The 18523-nt window shown below is 34.2% G+C and overlaps 2 protein-coding genes across 6 annotated transcripts in view; one reads left to right on the top strand and one right to left on the bottom strand.

Moving 5' to 3' along the window:
• Positions 1–124: 124 nt before the first annotated feature.
• Positions 125–18523, bottom strand: part of LOC149709874 (uncharacterized) — a 65235-nt gene continuing 46836 nt past the window's right edge. For 4 of the 5 annotated variants that reach the window (XM_089858105.1, XM_089858107.1, XM_089858106.1 and 1 more), the window contains 7 exons: positions 3476–3555; positions 2954–3027; positions 2614–2822; positions 2468–2550; positions 2284–2400; positions 1818–2212; positions 125–1028 (listed from right to left, as the gene is read on the bottom strand). In XM_089858105.1, the coding sequence (XP_089714231.1) occupies positions 741–1028; positions 1818–2212; positions 2284–2320 (720 nt within the window). In that variant the 5' untranslated portion in view covers positions 2321–2400; positions 2468–2550; positions 2614–2822; positions 2954–3027; positions 3476–3555 and the 3' untranslated portion in view covers positions 125–740. The remainder of the gene's footprint in view (positions 1029–1817; positions 2213–2283; positions 2401–2467; positions 2551–2613; positions 2823–2953; positions 3028–3475; positions 3556–18523) is intronic. The other variant, XM_089858109.1, reaches the window with a different exon arrangement.
• Positions 13317–17402, top strand: LOC149709877 (uncharacterized). Its single transcript, XM_089858103.1, has 3 exons — positions 13317–13495; positions 15846–16071; positions 16366–17402. Exons 1-3 carry the CDS (start codon positions 13481–13483, stop codon positions 16905–16907), a joined length of 783 nt encoding a protein of 260 aa, XP_089714229.1. The 5' UTR covers positions 13317–13480; the 3' UTR covers positions 16908–17402.

Genomic DNA, 18523 nt, shown 5'->3' with positions numbered 1-18523 from the left:
ACGGTTGAAAAATAAACACATTTAGAGATAAATTATCTATGTATATATATCTCATTATTTATATTATATATTACTTAAATTGTTACAAGGTCAATTTAAATTCAACAAGTAATTAAGATTTTGAACATTATTTTCTTTTACCCCTAGATTACGCGTGTTTTTATTATTGTAATGTTAATGTTACTGATGTTAATAGACCCTATAGAATTATCTAGATTACATAAATTAAACTTGATAAATAGTATTTATGTGTTAGTAATAATATTAATATTGGCACAAGAAAAATATGGGCACATGTAGCATTTAGGAAGTTAACTTTTGTTCATAAATTTGCATATATTACTAACAATGGAATGTTTAAAATTTTAAAGGGAAAGTAACGTATGTCTCAAATTTTTAAGCATAATGGCCTTCATCCATAAGTTCACAACCATACGACGTCAAACTACCTATTAAAGCTACCTGTTTTCTTCAACTGCCCCTGAGAATTTCGTTAGCGATGTTAAAGTTCAATTTCGTTAAGCCTAATTCTCAGGGAGGTTAAAGTTCAATTTCGTTAAGCCTAATTCTCAGAGGGTTAAAGTTCAATTTCGTTAAGCCTAATTCTCAGAGGGTTAAAGTTAAATTTCATTAAGCCTAATTTCCTAAGCCTAAATATGTAATATTTTATTTCCTAGAGGGTCTATCTCGCGTAACAATTAAGTTTAATTAGTACAAAAATTCATTAATTAGTTAGTTAATTATAAGATAGCGGGAGTAATTACGCTTTCAAATTTAATAACGGGTTGTTCCAAACCGAGTACTTGATTATTTTGATTGAGGCACCACTGTTGGCAAAAGCAAAACAAGAAGGCACCAAAGGCAACGGGGGTGGCGATTCTTACCAAGTAATCGAGTACGGCTACCATGAAAAGACATCCACGACGGGACGCGTAACGGCATCGTTTACACTTGGAATCCTTGGGTTCGGGGGTACACTGTAAAAGACGCGCTTGGTCAGGGCTCTTCTGTATCACTCGGTATTGTTGCTGCCAAAAAGACAACGGGCCAAAAGAAATACGGAGAGACCATTAAAAATATGGACGGTGGTGGCAACCTTCTTAAAATATTAACACTACTCGGAAAGGATATGGTAATCAACTCAACACCACTTGGGAGCGATACCAAAGACGGGGTAACCTTTTTAAGCCATTGAGGACAGTTACAAGTATCTTTGATACGAGATAATCCCACGAATATTCTGTAGGTGTTTTGATTGAGGATATGTAATATACTATGACTAATGTATTTAAGAGTGGTTTTAATGGGGTCTTTGCTTAGGGTTGGGTAGGTGGCGTATCGACGCCAAATGTGCCCCCTTTTCGCTTGTATTTGATATATTATGTAAATAACAAATCGGATCTTATTCCGAAGCAACAAACACTTTGAGGAAAACCTCAAAATATTTCGAGTCTTCTTTACTGGGATATCCGTTAAGGATCTTAATTAATTTTAATCTGAATTAAATTAAATTTCGTAACTATATAATATTGCGGGATTGTGTTTTCAAAACTTTAAAAATCCGTGACGTATTTTGTGGCTTTTTAAGGAAAAAAATGGTATTTGAGGTTTTATGAAATTCAAAACCATTCATTTCGAAATATATAATAAATTTCCTTGAGGTTTTAAATGTAAATTGTTAATAAGATTGAGGGTTTAGATTCAATTATTTCTTCACTCGACCCTCGCTAGGTTTGAGCTCTGACCCTATACTATAGGGCTCAGGTCTAATGGTCTATAGATGGCTACTGGGATGTAAATGTTGGGTCATCACTTACCTGCGATAAGTAGGATCTGGTATTGCTGGCCTCGACGTAAGTCACTTCTTCGGTGACCCTCAAAAGGGCGCGAATTGCAACCAAGAAGTGATCAAAAACAGTCAAACCAATGGCAATCAAGCACCCGTAAATAAAGTTCTCAACGTTAGTGATGGGTCCACCTTTGACCACTCTATCTACGTAGTACATCAGGATGGCGGTACCACCGATCAAGGACACAACGGACAGAGAAAAACGACAACTGACTTTGTCCGCGGGGACGTATAGGGCCATCAGAGCCAACGCGACGCAAATTACAATGGGTAGAAGAACCAAACGGCAATCCAAACCAACATTACGTTCAAAGACCATTTCGGCAGTTAGGGTACTTGGGTGTTCGACACTAGAACCGGAAACTGCGCGGATTTCAAGGTTAGCTAGAGGACAAATACTAAATCTTGTCCGAAACATATCTATAGTTACTTACACTTAAGTCTTTGTCCACTAAATTTGTAAGCTCCCATATTAAGAACACCGAATTTAGTGGTAACTGAATTCTCGCCATTGTCCCAAGTATATGACACATGCTTGCCAAAATCTTCAACTAAATTAATTACCGCAAAAATTAAAACCATCTAATCACGCTTAAAGTTAAACATAAACATTCTTACAGTTAGTTATTTTTAAGGTGCAGATAGCAAATTGATTAGGGTGAGAGGTCAAGTTGAAAGTGCATGGGAAAACGCCTTCAGCTCTGATAAGTTTACATAAATTAGGCTTAATTCTAACTTTAATCAATGGGGTCAATGACTCATACCTGGTTGTTTTGGTCACCCAACCATCATCAGTTACGTTATAATATACACCAGGTACTTGCGCTTCGACACTGGCATCGGCCAAATAAGTAGTAGGTGACCATATCAAATCGGCTAAACGAGTGTCTACAATGGCCCCGAACTTTTCCGTCGGGTTTACCAGTCTCTCGTCGAACCATCTTTGTTTTAGATAAAATTCAACAGTCCAACTCTATTATAGGACAGATGTAAAACTTAATTCAGAACATATTTTCAAGTACTTCCGATCTAAGAATGTTTAGCGAGAGATTTGGGCTGCATTGACGAGCAATATTTTTGTAAGAGTTCTTGGGTGATACATACCGAATCGTCTTCCGAAAGACTTCGAGTACGAGCCAAGTGCACCGATACTTGGATATCGGTAGGAATTGGCGGAACTGTCATGGGAAAAATGAATACATCACATTGTACAGGTGTATACAATGCTCACAAACATTGTTTTTCTGATAAGCCTGGCATAAATTAAGGGGGATGTTGTATGGGAAATAAATTTTGAGTCGATTTAAATGTAACTTCTATTTCCATTTTGTTTACCACAAGGGACACTGTTTCAAATCGAATTATGATCTGATTGCAGTGTTTTAGGGATGACCCCTTAATTAAAATAGTAATCACTGTCTTAATCAGTTTCTTAATTAAATTTAAGGGGTCATCCGTAAAATACTCCATCCAATCTTAACTCGATTTGAAACAGTGTCCCTTGTGACAAACAAAATGGAGATAGAAGTTACATATTCGACTCAAAATTGATTTCCCAAAGAACATCCCCCTTAATTTATGGTATGCAGACTTATCAGAAACACCCTGTATATAAATAAAACTTACAGACGTCACTTGAAGGACGCGAAAATATATCGTAATTCGAACTTCTTAGATGGGTTTCGAATGTCGAAATAGTATTCGCTCTACAATTAAAATCAAATATATCAAAGAGATTTATACCGAGTTATAAATATTGTTCTAAGATATAATCGACGATAATGAGATATTTCTTCCAATGATGAAATTGCGAGAGAGAAAAAAAGAGGAAGTAACATTTTAACTCGGGAACTAGAGAAAGTCAGTTCCGGCATTTTTTAAATTTTCCAACTTTTGACCCTATATGGTTCCGAGTCAGAAAAATGAAGGGCTGGAGACCATTTCAAATATCGTAGGTAAAAAACTAATATAGTTTAAAAATTTATATTAAAATTAGGATTAAAGCCTACAAGTAATTAACGAATTTAAAGTTCCAAACTAAGGCGCTACACCTCTACAAAATCTACCCGAAACTAACCCAAACAAAAATACTAAATAGGGGTCAGGGGTTACCGATATATATTATCCCCCCCCCCCAAAAAAAAAACGATGTACAAATTGTCATAAACCTTTTAGAACAATTTATAGACCAACAAACGTTTTTCAAATAAACCAAAGTCTACAATACATAAACTCATCAATCAAGTCCACAAACCTGGTCGTAACATTAGCCAAGACACTGTGTCCAATTAGAGAACCAGTCAACAAAGCTAAAACTAATTTAACAGCCGACATCCTCAAGTTCTTAAACAATTAAAAGTATTTATTTATTTCTTTCTTTTATTGTTAAATTCAAATCCTTTAATTTAAAAGAGCGTTGAAACTTAAAAAGATTTCACGGCTAATATAAATAAAAAGGCGAAATTTAATCCGTGTCCCGGTTTTTTCTCCGACAACTATTCAGTACAATATCTTCCTTCCTATTAAACCATCCTAGGAGTTTAGTCCCAAGTACGTGCATTTTATTATACGCTCGCCGTGGTAGCTGTAGTGTGGCTGTGGCTTTGACGTTGGGAAATTTAAGGCAAAAATATGATGTACGAGTCTATACAACCCAGAAACGCTTTGATAGAATTTGGTTACACGTACCCATCAGATTATTAAACTCTGTATATGGGCTATGGCTTCTTGTATGTGTTTTATATCAAGAGTAAATTAACTTAGGAGTATAAATTATGAGGGTACCGTTACTTTGGGACCCGCGAACAATGGGGAAGGTAAATTTTTTCATTGACTTTGAGATTAGCATGGCTTATTGTCATAATGACAAAGAGTCATGTAAAATATTGTGAGTTTTCAGTGTTTATTGTTTAATGGTGTAGCCATTTTATTTCAACGCGTTCTGTTGACTTTCTGCGAATATTGTTCACCAACAATTTTCTAATAGACAGTTTAAGAGGGAAGTCTGATGTTTTGAAGTACTCAAAAAATCCCCTAGAGGCAGCACTTTACCGAATCGAAAAGAGAGATGGCTCTGTAAATTAAAATGTCGGCTCCTGTGGTTCCCCTAACACGCTGGCTAATCGTTCAATATACAAATTTAACCTTGACAAGGACAGAAACCAAGCTTAAAAGGCCAGTGAACACCACCCTTCCCTCAACTCAATCAAACGTCGAGTCTCGAAGTTCGCACCGTTGAGAGATGTAGACTTAGGGACAACTCTCTATAGCTGACGGACGCGACAGACGGTCCATATTTATTTACCCAAGTATTCGTACTCCGAGTTGATTCGCTCTTGACACTAAGTAGAGTAAAAGACCTTTTCTAGGGTGCCACGATGATACGCGTATATAGTGATGGCCAAAGTCAGAAAAGAGTGTAGCTAGAGGGCGGCGTTTAATTCCCAGGATGCTTTGAGACTTAACGCCGCTGTCTACGTCGGATACGCGCTTGTGAAATTAATTTTCTACCGCATCACGCACCGTGACGTTGAAAAAATATTCATTTATCTTAAGTATTTTTTATTTCCCTCTGGTTAGGCTTAGGGATTGCTAAAGGCTCGAATATAATGGCGTCAGAATTACATTATTTAAGTACTTGGTAGAATGACGCGTGGTAGAAGTATTCTTAATGAAAGGGTTTGGCTTCAATTTGCAAAAAGAACAACGAGTCTTCTTGATTGTTTTTAAAGTAGGTTATATTTAAGAGAAACAGATTTTATGAATAATTATACGTTTGTATTTTTAAGGCTAGCTTAAGAAACCATTTATTTAAGTTGTTGCAAAAATGTTATGTAAGGCAGAAACACTCTAGGTTTTATTTCTCCTCTGAAGCTCACAGAGTTCTGAACTTTCAAAGTCGAGGTGGTGATTGAATTGAAGATAAGCTATATTAGGAACTTTGTATAAAATAACCAGATGTTTTTAGTATCAGTGGATAATGAACAAATTAACAAATAGAACTATCACGTACTTATGTATTTAAAAACCATATTACAAAATAGTGGTAGCAACAGGAACCTGGCAAAGGGGTGAAATCCCCTTAATAAGCCCCAGCCATACACTCTGTAAAATTCTCCGCCATTTTGAGGGAATGGGAAGACGCCATTCTTGAGCCCAAAACCGCCGTCCTTAGTTGTTTGGCTGGTTTGGAGACGTAAAACTGACCTCCCCCATTTAACCTAACCTAACTTAACCCTAACCCCCATTGCCCATTGAGACTGACAAATTGACACTATGGGCGTATATCAGGTTGCTGTTTTACCTTCCCTTAACTTACGAATAGAAAAGTCCGCGAGCCAACTTTCATTTAAACTTTAGAAGTTCGTTAAGCCTTGGTTTTTTTTTTTGAAATTTGAAAAATTAGGCCTATTTCAAAAAAGCACGCGACTTAGACGGTCCTAACAAATTGAGGCATCGAATATTGAAGTCCATACGTAATTAATCACCCTCTTTAAAAAACGTGAGTAACGTTTAAGTCTTAATTCCTTCGAGAATTTCAAACCTGTCCATTAAATCTTCATGAACTACATTAATCACTTCGGCAAAAAAATAATCCAACCCTTTTTTACAGTTTTAAAGTAATTACCTTCTAAAGAACATGTTTTAAAAATAACTCCGTTTGAAAAATATTTAAATATTACGCAACGTTTTAAAATAAAAAAACTATTTAACCTTGGAATATTTCAATCAATACTTTTTTTTGGTGTCTTATATAACCCTAACTATTAAAAAAAGAGACCCGTAATTTAAATAATTAACTTATATATCTATTATAAAATAGAGTGTGAAAAAAATGGCAAATGTTTCTTCAAACCTCATCTCACATTATAATAAAAATTATAGAATATTTTAGAAATTTTTGGGTGTGGTGCTTTTTAGTAAAATTATCTTAAAGAAAAAAATTCAAGGATTTTTAACATCGAAGAATGCCAATAGAAAATTATACAAAAGAAAAAAAAATTATTTTAGTTTCTATATTTTAAGATAGACGGCGGTACTAGTTTTGTTTCAAACATAAATTTTATAATTAAACATAACTTCAATTTAATTGTCTTCTAACGTAGGCTACGTTTGAATTTATTGCTTATTAGTTTTAAAATACATTTTGGCCCATTTAGATGACTTAATTTTATATTTAATTTAATTAATAATAAATAATTATCGTTTAAATTGTATAAATAAATATAAAAGTTTGTTTTGAATTTTTATAGAAGGAAAAACGACATACAGGGGCACGGTTTATATGGGTTTTCCATAGAACGCCTGTAGAAATGTTTAACCCGCAGCACACCGGTGTTAGCGGAGAAGACAACATACAGGGGACAACTTTTTAGAATATTGCTAGTAGGTTTTATTATTCAAAATTCTCGTTTTTAAAAACAGTTAAACATGATAACCTTTAACGTTTAGTACTATTAAGCCTAATTAATTCCAATTAAAATATATTTCACCAATTCATTTAATTATTGAATAAGTAATTTGTAAAGTACTTGGGTTTTGAGTGGTTTAAAATAAATTTTAAATTAAAGCATTTGAGAGGCTTGTAGCGACGAAAATAATTTCACAATAGATTTTTTTATTTTCAAATAATGAAAATAGATTATTTTAGTCACGATTTAATGTTTGCGCCGGATATATAGCAGACGACGGAAATGTACGAAGGACAATACTAAAATATTGAAAGTAAGATTTGATAGGTTACGTTCATTTGGCGTTTAAACCCTGCAGAACGCGTTAATATTCTTATCGCGTGGTAATTTTTTTAAACTTGACCCACTTTTTTGGCTAGTAACAACAGGTGTTGCCTGTCAGACTGTGAAAAATGTCATTCTCAATTGACCGTAAACTTAAGATAGATATTAAGGATGTTCAATAAATATATTAACTGTCAATTCCGATTGACAATTACGCCTTTCGATATCATCTGTACAGGTAACCACGGGCGTATCCCCTAAATATGTATGATTCTACCAGTTTAAAATTATTTGGCGAGAGTCAGGAATGTTTCCTTTACTTAAAAACGGAAGGCCATATAGAAATTGGAAGAAATTCTTGTTTAGCTGGTTTTTGGGTAAAAGTATACAAACGTTATTTACCGTTTTTGTTGGTTTTTTTCACCCTAATAAACGAGAGTATATATTGAAATAAAAGGGTGTGGACCCATACAAGCAACTTACACAAGAGTTTAAGAGATTATTGGGTTTCTTGAATTTTGAAATTACGAACTTGTGGTTTTTAAAATAGAAGTTTACTTTATAATTGGGTATGCGGATATAGGGGACATTTTTTTTCTAGATTATTTGTAAAAAGAGACAGCGAAGCGATATTTTTGATAGAATATATGTCGTAGGTGATATTCTGACAGCAGGCATGTCATAGGTGATATTCTGATAGCGTCACAGCAGGCATGTCATAGGTGTTATTCTGATAGCGTCACAGCAGGCATGTCATAGGTGTTATTCTGATAGCGTCACAGCAGGCATGTCATAGGTGTTATTCTGACAGCAGATATGTCAGAGGCAGCATTCTGACATCAGATATGTCAGAGGCAGCATTCTGACATCAGATATGTCATAGGCAGCATTCTGATATCAGATATGTCATGGGCGACATTGACAGCAGACATGTCATAGACGACATAATGTCGTCTATGACATGTCTGCTGTCATAATGTCGTCGACATTATGACAGCAGACATGTCATAGGCGACATTGTGACAGCTGACATGTCAAAGGCGACATTCTGACATCAGAAATATATATTATAGGCGACATTCTGACAGTAGACATGTCATAGGCGATATTGTGAAAGCAGACAAGGCCGCATTTTAATTGATAGAGACCATCTTATGCTCGACATTGTGACAGCAGACACGTCAAAGGCGACATTGTGACAGCAGACATGTCAAAGGCGACATTGTGACAGCAGACATGTCAAAGGCGACATTGTGACAGCAGACATATATATTATAGATTTCACATACATATTATAGATTTCATATATTCAACATTGTAACGCCGCCTTTTGCATTCCACATTTAAAATGCAAGGTCTATTTAAGTACCATATACCATCAGGTACAGTACCAACCCGGGAAAACAATACAAACCAATCATTAAAAATATGAAACTATCTTAAATTCAAGTGACGTACGTCACCGCACTTTCATTACAAGCCAAACAACTTTTTATATCCTTAGCAACGCTCCTGGTTAAATAACCCCTATACTGTTAAACATTCCTTAAAAGCCTTCAATAACAACTCGATTAAATAATTAAGTATTAAAACCTTTTTTATATTAAAATATATTACCTCTATAAAACCAGTTAGGAGAAAAAAAACCGACGTGGTTTTGATAAATTCGAAAATAACCGGTATCTAATTATAATATAGTTATATTTAACAATATAGTTTAAATACAAAGGAACATAATCTTAAAAAGAAATTAAACATATTTTTTAAAGAAAAAAGATTATTTTGATTTTTTTTGATAGAATCGATTTTCTTATCTTTCATCTACTTTCCCTTTCCCTTTTTTTTCCAAATTTAACAGATAAATATCGAACCAGGTTAATAATCTTAGTAATTTTATCGTGTATATAATTGCTCTAAATATTTTAAAAAATATTTGAAAGGTGAAGTTAATTAACTGCGAAGGTTAATAGCGGAGAAAGTTTTAGTTTATTTTACCGGCGGTATTTTTTAAAGATTATTATTTTCCCAAGAGACAGTGGAACTGTTTTAATTATATTATTTATTAATCAAGGTTATTGTAAACGTAAATGCATTATAATATACTATTTGAGTTGTTTGGGGGAAACCAAAATTTTAAATTTCATTAGAAAAAAAATAAATAAAAATAAATTAAGATGAACTGAACTGAACCATGTTTTTGTAAGATCGATAGATCTACTATAAAACGTGGTTTATTAATCAAGGTTATAATACAGTATAATATACTATTTTAGAAGCTTTGTGGAAACCAAAAATAAATTCATTTGAAAAAAAAATTTAGTTTTTGAAATTTAGATGAACTGAACTGAAATGAACCGTGTAGATCTACTCTAAAACGCGGTTTACAACTTCCTCAAACCCCTGGTAACAAATAAATAAAAGAAATAAATCTGTTCATTTCTACACGAGGAAATGTTGATTGTAAATTATCGATTAGGCCTAGTTTCAACTTTTAAAGTAATTTTTCACTTCCGCTTTAAAATGGTAAGCCTATATATCAAAATATTACACAAAGTACTAAAACGTTAACGCCAGTATCACTTAAGCCTCATTCTAGGTTATAGTTTTTAAAAGTCAAAAACTAGTTTGTGTATCTACAATTGACAACGAACTTTCACTTTAAATCGGCGTAACGAGAAAAAAGTGAAACTTCCAAATTCTTGTAAGTTGTTCCATGGTCGAAAATTGACGCCAATAAAAAAAAGAAAATCACTAGATTTCAAGATATACTGGTCCTCGGGGGTATTAGTATTAGTACAAGTGTAGTTCTGGCAAAGATGGTTGACGGACGGGTGGGGAAAATAAGCTAATAATCTAAATAAGCAATTAAGAAATATATATTCCTCTGAAAAATATAATATCTTCTAGAACATTCTAAGCTACAGATGGAATTTCGCTTTCCAAGGACTATAACGTAGTTCGGAAAATCGAAATACGCATTTACGAACTTACGGTTAAAGCCTAAGGGCAGAAAAATTGTAATATAAATGATTTCAGATCGTGTACGTGCATGGTCTGGATAAAACCGTTCAAACGTAGGAATTTTAGAGAAATTTAAGACGTAATACAAACACACGCTAGCCTATAAACCTGAAAACTTTGTTAAGCCTTGGTTTTTTTAAAATTTGGCGCGCTTTAACAATTTCACGCGCTTTATAACAATTGATAGAGCAATTTCACGCTCTTTTTAACAATTGATAGTGCAATTTCACGCGCTTTTTGACAATTAGTAATTTCACGTGCTTTTGTGAAATGAATAACTTTCGTTAAGCCTTGTTTTGAAATTTCACGCGCTTTAATACACGTGAAAAATTATTTCCTTCGCAGATGGAAAACTTCAAATATTTTCGCAGTTTTTTTTTACAAAAGACATTGAAAAGCTTTCTCGAAAGTCTTTCAATTTCCAACTCATGATAAAAATTTATGGGCCTAGGCCTAATACAATCGTTCCCTGGCAGCGTGGTTAAACTTGGAAATGTATTGAATTTAACTTAAGGTTTACAGTCAGGTTTGGAAGAAAAATATAAAATTAAACTATCGGGCCCCCTTAGGAGGTAATCATGTCTAAATTATTAGCAAAAACTACGTGACATTTCTGGGTCAAAATTTTTAGGTCATCGTTCTTTTCCAAACTGCGAAGGCTGCTGATACACTTTTTAAGTTGTGTCTAGAATAATTTTTGGATGAAATTCAAAATCATTACGATAAAAATAATTGAATATTTTGAAATTATTAAGAAATACTGAACTCCAAATCATTCAGAGAGACAGAAAAAAAAATATTAATGAATATTTTGCAATTATTAAGTAATTTTAATTTCTCAACGATATCTTAAACTAATTAAAATTAAATGGAACATGCAACAAACCACTTAATGCCAAAAAACTACAACAAAGCTTTACGGAAGTTCAAAAAGGTACAACCGGAAGTTGGTTCATAAGATATGTTCACCATAAGTTTGTTAATCTCTGGTTACAAACTGTTACAAGAAGCTTGTCATGAAGTGAGTGAGGTAGGTCATAGATTCGAGGTAAAGCGAGGGAGGCCTGGTGAGGCGCTGCTGTCAAATTTGGGCTTAGTAATGCAGACTAAATAGGAAGATGGAAGTCCTGCAAAATAAACCACCGAGTGTAGGACTTCAATTCTCGCTTCCGTCGTTCCCCCTCGAACTAGCTCGAGCTGTAGGTCTCTCAGTAGCATTACGAAGGATAGGAAGTGTCATACTTATATCAAGATTACTTATTGGTTCATTTTAATCTTAACCACTCAATATTTTAAATTATTCTCGAAATATTAACCCAATAAGGTAATCTAATAGTTTTCGATACATGGGAGGCCATATCCTTCGAAATAACCAGAAGATCATCCTACGGATTTTTTTTTACAAATTAATATTTGTCCTCCAAATGAAACGGACCCCCAAATTATTAGTTTATTAAATATTAATATTAATACTAATACTAATTAGAAGCCTGGAGGATGGCCCTAAGATCAAAATTGGGTTAATTGATACACTTATATTCTAAAACGAAAGCATCATAATAGAATCAAAATAAAACATAAATAATTTACTCTTATTTTTTTAGACACTTATCCTTATTAAGAGGGTCGAAGAAAAACAAGAAATGAAGAAAGTACAAGTTTAAATATGTAGAGAATTTACCATCCCAGCTAAAGGGAAGATGAAATACTTTAAAAAGATGTATTTGTATCGTTGTGAAGTCATGGTTTTAAAATTTTAAGTATTTTTGACACATTCCAAGCTGTAAACTTTAAGTTGTTATTTATGACTTTAGTTTTCAAGTGGTTTACAAACAAATCAGAAAATGTCATGGATAACTTCTCACGCATCTCAAAATATTCAAGATAATGTTTCAACCATCTTAATATACACAAGAAAATATCTCAACTCATCTCTAAATACACAAAACAATTTCTCAACTCATCTCAAAATGTCCAAAATACTTTCTCGCGAGTTTCATCTCAAAATACTTATGAAATTTCTCACAATATCTCAAAATACCCAAGACGATCTCTCAACCCGTCTCAAAATACCCAAGACGATCTCTCAACCCGTCTCAAAATACCCAAGACGATCTCTCAACCCGTCTCAAAATACCCAAGACGATCTCTCAACCCGTCTCAAAATACCCAAGACGATCTCTCAACCCGTCTCAAAATAACCAAGACGATCTCTCAACACATTTCAAAATAAGAAAGACAAAAAAAATCTCTCAACCTATCTCAAAATACCCAAGACAAGAAATTTCTCAACCCATCTCAGAATAATCGACACAAATCAATATCTCAACAAACTCGTGTTCAAACCTCTCAAGAAAAACCCTTCGCCAAAGTATAAATAGCTAAAACCAAATAAATTCACCATCCCTTTAAGAGGAGTAAACTAGTCTCTGTCTCCACTCAAGGTGTACCCAAAAAAGAGAAACTTAAAATTCACATTAACTTTCTCCTCCTATCTCTCTATTCTCTTAAAAACTTAATAACTAAGCGAATGTCCTTCTTTTTTCCCCAATCCACCACCTAACCACTTCTCTGTCTCTCTCTCTCCCACCCTCCCTGGAATTTTTCCCAAATAGAAGGTTTTCCCCCTCCCAAATATGCCAATAGGACCGTAGCTACAAGACCACCACCACCAGCAGCACCAGACTCTAGAAATTTTATTTCAAACGGTGCATTCTTAAATATTATACCGTTATTTTTCTTAAGACTCTGAAAGAGACTGAAAGCCAAACCTATAAAAAGGGAAAACACGACCAAGACTCTAGTGGATTGCTTGAAGCCTAAGCTCAGCGCTGGTAACACTTTGGGACTCGTCTCACAAATAATAATAACAAATATGATGTTAAGGCTGGTGAGTACCCATCCTTTTTTCTTAATTAAACGAGTTTTTTTAACTATTTAATTATTTTAATTATTATAAAAAAATATTTTATTTTATTTTATTTTTTAATCTGAGGTCATATTTGTGCTCAGGGGGTGATTTTCTTATTCAGGGTTGTCGAAAATTGATTTTTTAGGGCGGTGTCTTATGTTATGATTAAATTAATTCTAATTTTTTTAATATTAAATTTTAATTTGATATTATGTAGTCGATTTCAATATTATGTGGTTGGTATTCTGATCTATATCAAAAAAATTTTATATGGGATTTTGGGTTCATTTTAAGATTGGAAACGGCTATGTTGAATTTTATAGGCATTATTTGAAATTAAAAAAAAATTAAATGATATTACTTAATTTAAATAATAAATTTAGAGATTTTTTTAAAAGGTTAGAATTAATTATCAAAAATTAAGGGTTCTAGACCAAATCTACACTTAATATTTTTTAGAAAATAAAGCTATAGTTCTTTAATTAGTTTTAATTTCATAAAATTAAGGTATATAATTAACAGTTTTTAACAAATTTTATTAGTAATTAAGGGAGTTACTTAATTGTTTTTAATTGGTTCTATAAATAATAATCTACACTTACTTAACACTTTAAAAACTAAAAATCTAGCTTTAATTAACTTAAATTTCATAAAATATCGGTATAATTAACAACGCGTTAATTTCAATTATACTTAAACAATTTTCCCACACCGATTTTTCAATCAATTAATCAATTTTTAATCGATCACTCATTGGTCAATCTAAATTAATGGCAGCATATTACCCTTAATAATATTATAACCCAAGGCAAAAAAATAACGGGGTGTCCCTACTAAGTGAACCCAAGATGATGTTGGTATTAAACTCTAATTAACTTTAAATAATAACACGATACCAAAATAATATCGTGATTGATTTCCATTTTCAAACTTCCTCAGGCACAAAAAATGAAAAAGAAAAAGAAAAAAAATCTAAAAAGTAAAATTTTTTAATCGTAATTAACCTTAAGTTAATTCTAGGTTAGGCTATTTTTACATCAAACAGTTCCGACCAGAGATAATTTTATACGCGTCAAAAACGCAATTAAATTGCTTTTTAAGAGAGAAGGGAATAGCAATTAACCAATTATATAAAAGAAAAAAAGGAAAGAAAATTTTTAAATATAAAATTTGTCAGAATCGATTGGATCTCAGAAAATAAATAAAAAATCAAATCAGGATATTAATATTAAAAGGCAAAAATATCACGTTTCCACGTTTACGCAATAAAAATCAAACTTAAAACAGTTTTTGTAAATACGAAAAAAAAAAAAATTATTTGAAGTTTGCGTTGCGATATAACTAAAATGGTGGGTTAAATACTCCCTTGAAATATTATTAGTGTGGTCGGTAAAACTCAAACCAAATACTTCATTCCTTAAAATAGACTAGAGGCTTTAGTGCGCCTGCGTCGTAGCCTTAACCCTCGGTTAGCCAAGTTAAGGACTGATTTAAACTGAACCCTTCCTCTCCACAAACAGTGGGGAAATGAAATAAACTCCCCGCTTAGAGGCTTTAGTACGCCTGCGTCATAACCTACGTAACCCCCTTTTTCAAATAAGGGGGAAGAAACAGACAACCTTGACTGTCTCATAGCTAGTTGGGAGTTATTTCCTATCGTCTCTATATGTAATGAGGTTTCACGTGCATTTATAATAACCAATAAGATAATGGGTGGGGGTTACCAATCACGTTGTAGATGCGCGTGCTAGACCTGTACATCAGGATTTGCAAATGCCTTGTCTAACTGTGCCTTATGTACAAGCCCTGAGCCCTATCTGCGTTACTGAATCAAAGAAAGGGGTTCGAACCTTCTTACAAATAGAAATACGTAACTTCTCGAGGGATTTGAATTAGAACAACCATCTCTCGTTACAAGTCAAAGTACTAAGTAAATCTTAACGATTGCATAAGATAAGAATTCTAATCAGTAATCAGTGTGAGGTATTAGCCCTAGGTTGATCGATTTCTCGCGTGCCAAAATTTCTCTTCTGAAGTATTCTTCCGCCAAAAAAAAAAAACTATTTAAAATTAATTTTGTATAAATTAAGAAAACTTCACCGTAGGGATATAGGTCTAGATAATTCCACGATTTTTCATTAATACAATATTATACAAAACAACCGAGCCAAGTACCCCTTAATTACGTACATACACCGTCCGTTTTCACTAATTAACCCTATCTACATAAATGCATATACTGCTCTCAAGGGAGTACTTAGTTCTTAGCGCCCTTTTTATGACAAAGATCGATGTCTTAATCAACAAATACTCGATCGTATTCTTGCAGGTATTAGTACCGGTTTTGTGCGCAACGTTAGCGTTGGCCCAGAATTACGACAATTACTATCGGACCACCGAACGTCCTAGAATTTTGCATCCTCCAGCCAAAGTTCATTACGCTTCAGTTGGTCAAAAGTTGAGCGGGGATTACAAGTTTGGATATGATACTGGTAAAGGACCAGCTGGACAAAGTTTCAGAGAGGAAACTCGTCTAGAAGATGGTACCGTTAAAGGTACGTGAACATTATGTCTTGAAGGTTAGGATGATATATGATTTGAAGGTCATTTAAACTAAGGTTAGGATGGTTTCTGACTTGAAGGTCGTTTGAAGGTTAGGATGGCACTTAAAAGAAATAGGCTAGAATTCTATGATCGTTTGAATATTTCAAATTTGAAAAGCGTAATTTATGGGAACATATTCTTACGCGAAGGTCATTCAAAGGTCACGATGGTACTTAACCGCGCGGTACCCGAGGATAACCCCAGTCTTTCTCGCTATCTCACGTTATTCACCTTCCAAATTACAGGTTCTTACGGGTACTTAGACGATCAAGGTGTACAAAGAGTCGTTAAATACACCGCTGGTGCCCAAGGTTTCGTCCTTGACAGCGATACCCCAGCTGGTCCCGCCCCAGCAGCTCAACCACGTCCGAGATCCCGACCAGCTTATCGCGCCCCCGAACCAGCTTATCGCGAACCGGAACCAGCTCCATTACCTCAATACCGCGAACCACCGGCGCAACAATACCGTGCTGCCCGAACCCAAGAATACCGAAGACCCAGAACCCAAGAGTACCGTCCACCCAGAGAGGAATATAAACCAGCTCCTCAACAATACCAGCCACCAGCTCAAACCTACAATCCACCAGCACAACAAACTTACAGCAATCCCACTCGTAACCCAGCTTACAACCCACACCACGCGGCGTATTACGCGTCACTTGGACAACAATACATTCCTCCAAGACCCAAGTCCGAAGAGGAACGAAGACGTGAAGAAGAAAACTATGGACCACCAGTCATCCCGTACGATTTATTATCCTACAACATTGGTACCGCCCAAGGTTAATAAGGAAATAATTAACAAACATCAAGGACAATGAAAAATAATTAAAAGTATCGAGGATTATCTATTATCGTTCAGCTGGAGAAGTAACCATGATCGCGGTGGTTTCTAATGAAGACAATAGATAGATTAAGCAATTAAATATTGCTAATTCTTTCTATTCAAATAAATAAGATTGCGATTGTGTACAATTTACAACTTCAGGGAATTTAACTAATAATTAAGCCTCGGTTAAACCAAGTCACACGTCCGCCATATTGCTTAGAAATGTGCCCTTCCCCTTCTCCCTTTTCCCTCCAATGTATAATAGTCTCAAAACATTGCATTAATTTTATTATTGTTTACGATTTTTTTTTGTTGTTGTTTTTGTAATTCTGTAAATATTTGTGAATGAATTTAAACAAACAATAAAAAAAAATACGGAGTTGCAGTTTAGAATTGAAGTACAGCAGTACGTAGCTTTAAACCAAAATAAACACTTTTGATGTGCTCAAAATATTTACTAGTACTATTTTACTTGTTTTATTTAGAAGTTAATTACGATTTACGGTTTTTGGAGATGCCTACTTTTACCTTATTTCCTTCGAAAAGAACATAAATCACGTGTTCACAACCTCCCCCCAAAATTAAACAGATGTTAACCTCAGAAATGCAAGGTCAAATACGAAACCATCCTTGAATCGATAAGGTTAAACCAGAAGAGGATTAACATTTTCCTAATCATGCTACTCTTGGTTAAACGTATATGTAGTATGAGAGTTCTTCTCGTACCATCAGTCTTCTCTGATCTCTTGGTCTAGTAGACGGTTTTATATAAAAAAGGTAGACGGTTCAGGTCGAAGCCAACGTGTTGACTTCGGTTGAGTGTACTGGTTGTTTTGGATGTAGATAAAAGTCGCCACGTAATTACATACACCCCCATATACTTTACAATTTAAATGTTTTTGAGATACACCCTTGGAATCTCGGAATAAACAGCGTGTGTACGTTTAGACAAGTGTTGCCAGTCATTTGCGAGTCATAATTGGTTTTATAGTCTATTTAAAGACATAGTTGTTTACCTAATAAATTAACTTAACTTTGGCGCAGCTAAGAAAGGACCACGATTCGAAACGAATGGCAATTCACTTTAAGTGTAATCTTACAGTACTAAAATGATTAAGTCTCTGAGAGTGATTAGCCCCTCGGTTCGAAAGGTATAGAAAATTTAAAACTTTTAGTATTTGAATAAATTACTTTCGTAAAATTATTAAAAAAGAAAAAAAAAATGTTTATAACAGTTGATGAAATATACTCACGGCAGTTAATTTTATGTCTGGCAAAGGAGCGTGTCACGCGATGAGTAAGCCTTTTTAGTCATCATCGCCATTTTAATTAAAAACGAAACCATGATCAATCAACAAGTGGCGTGACAATTGTTATAACGTCATCGCGTAAAACGTAGACATAAATTTTAAACTTAATCCGTTAGAAAACACTGACAAAATACATAAACAAATGTCACGGTTATCCTGCCCTGCCTGTACTCTTTCATCAGAAAAGCATGTACCTGCATTTTTGTCGCGCTATAGTAAACGTTTGCAAGGATGATTCTAAACAGTTGCGACTTGATTCGAGTT

Source organism: Phalangium opilio, unplaced genomic scaffold (assembly GCF_054372755.1).
Source record: "Phalangium opilio isolate 3A_F unplaced genomic scaffold, DU_Popi_V2 ptg000011l_1, whole genome shotgun sequence".
Classification (NCBI taxonomy): Eukaryota; Metazoa; Arthropoda; class Arachnida; order Opiliones; family Phalangiidae; genus Phalangium; species Phalangium opilio.
The sequence above is the reverse complement of the archived record's forward strand: the minus strand, read 5'-3'. Positions and strand labels throughout refer to the sequence as shown.

Excerpts from the sequence above, each read along its gene's own strand:
- LOC149709877 (XM_089858103.1), top strand. Across the intron at positions 16,072-16,365 it reads AGAAGATGGTACCGTTAAAG|GTTCTTACGGGTACTTAGAC; the intron begins GTACGTGAACAT and ends TCCAAATTACAG.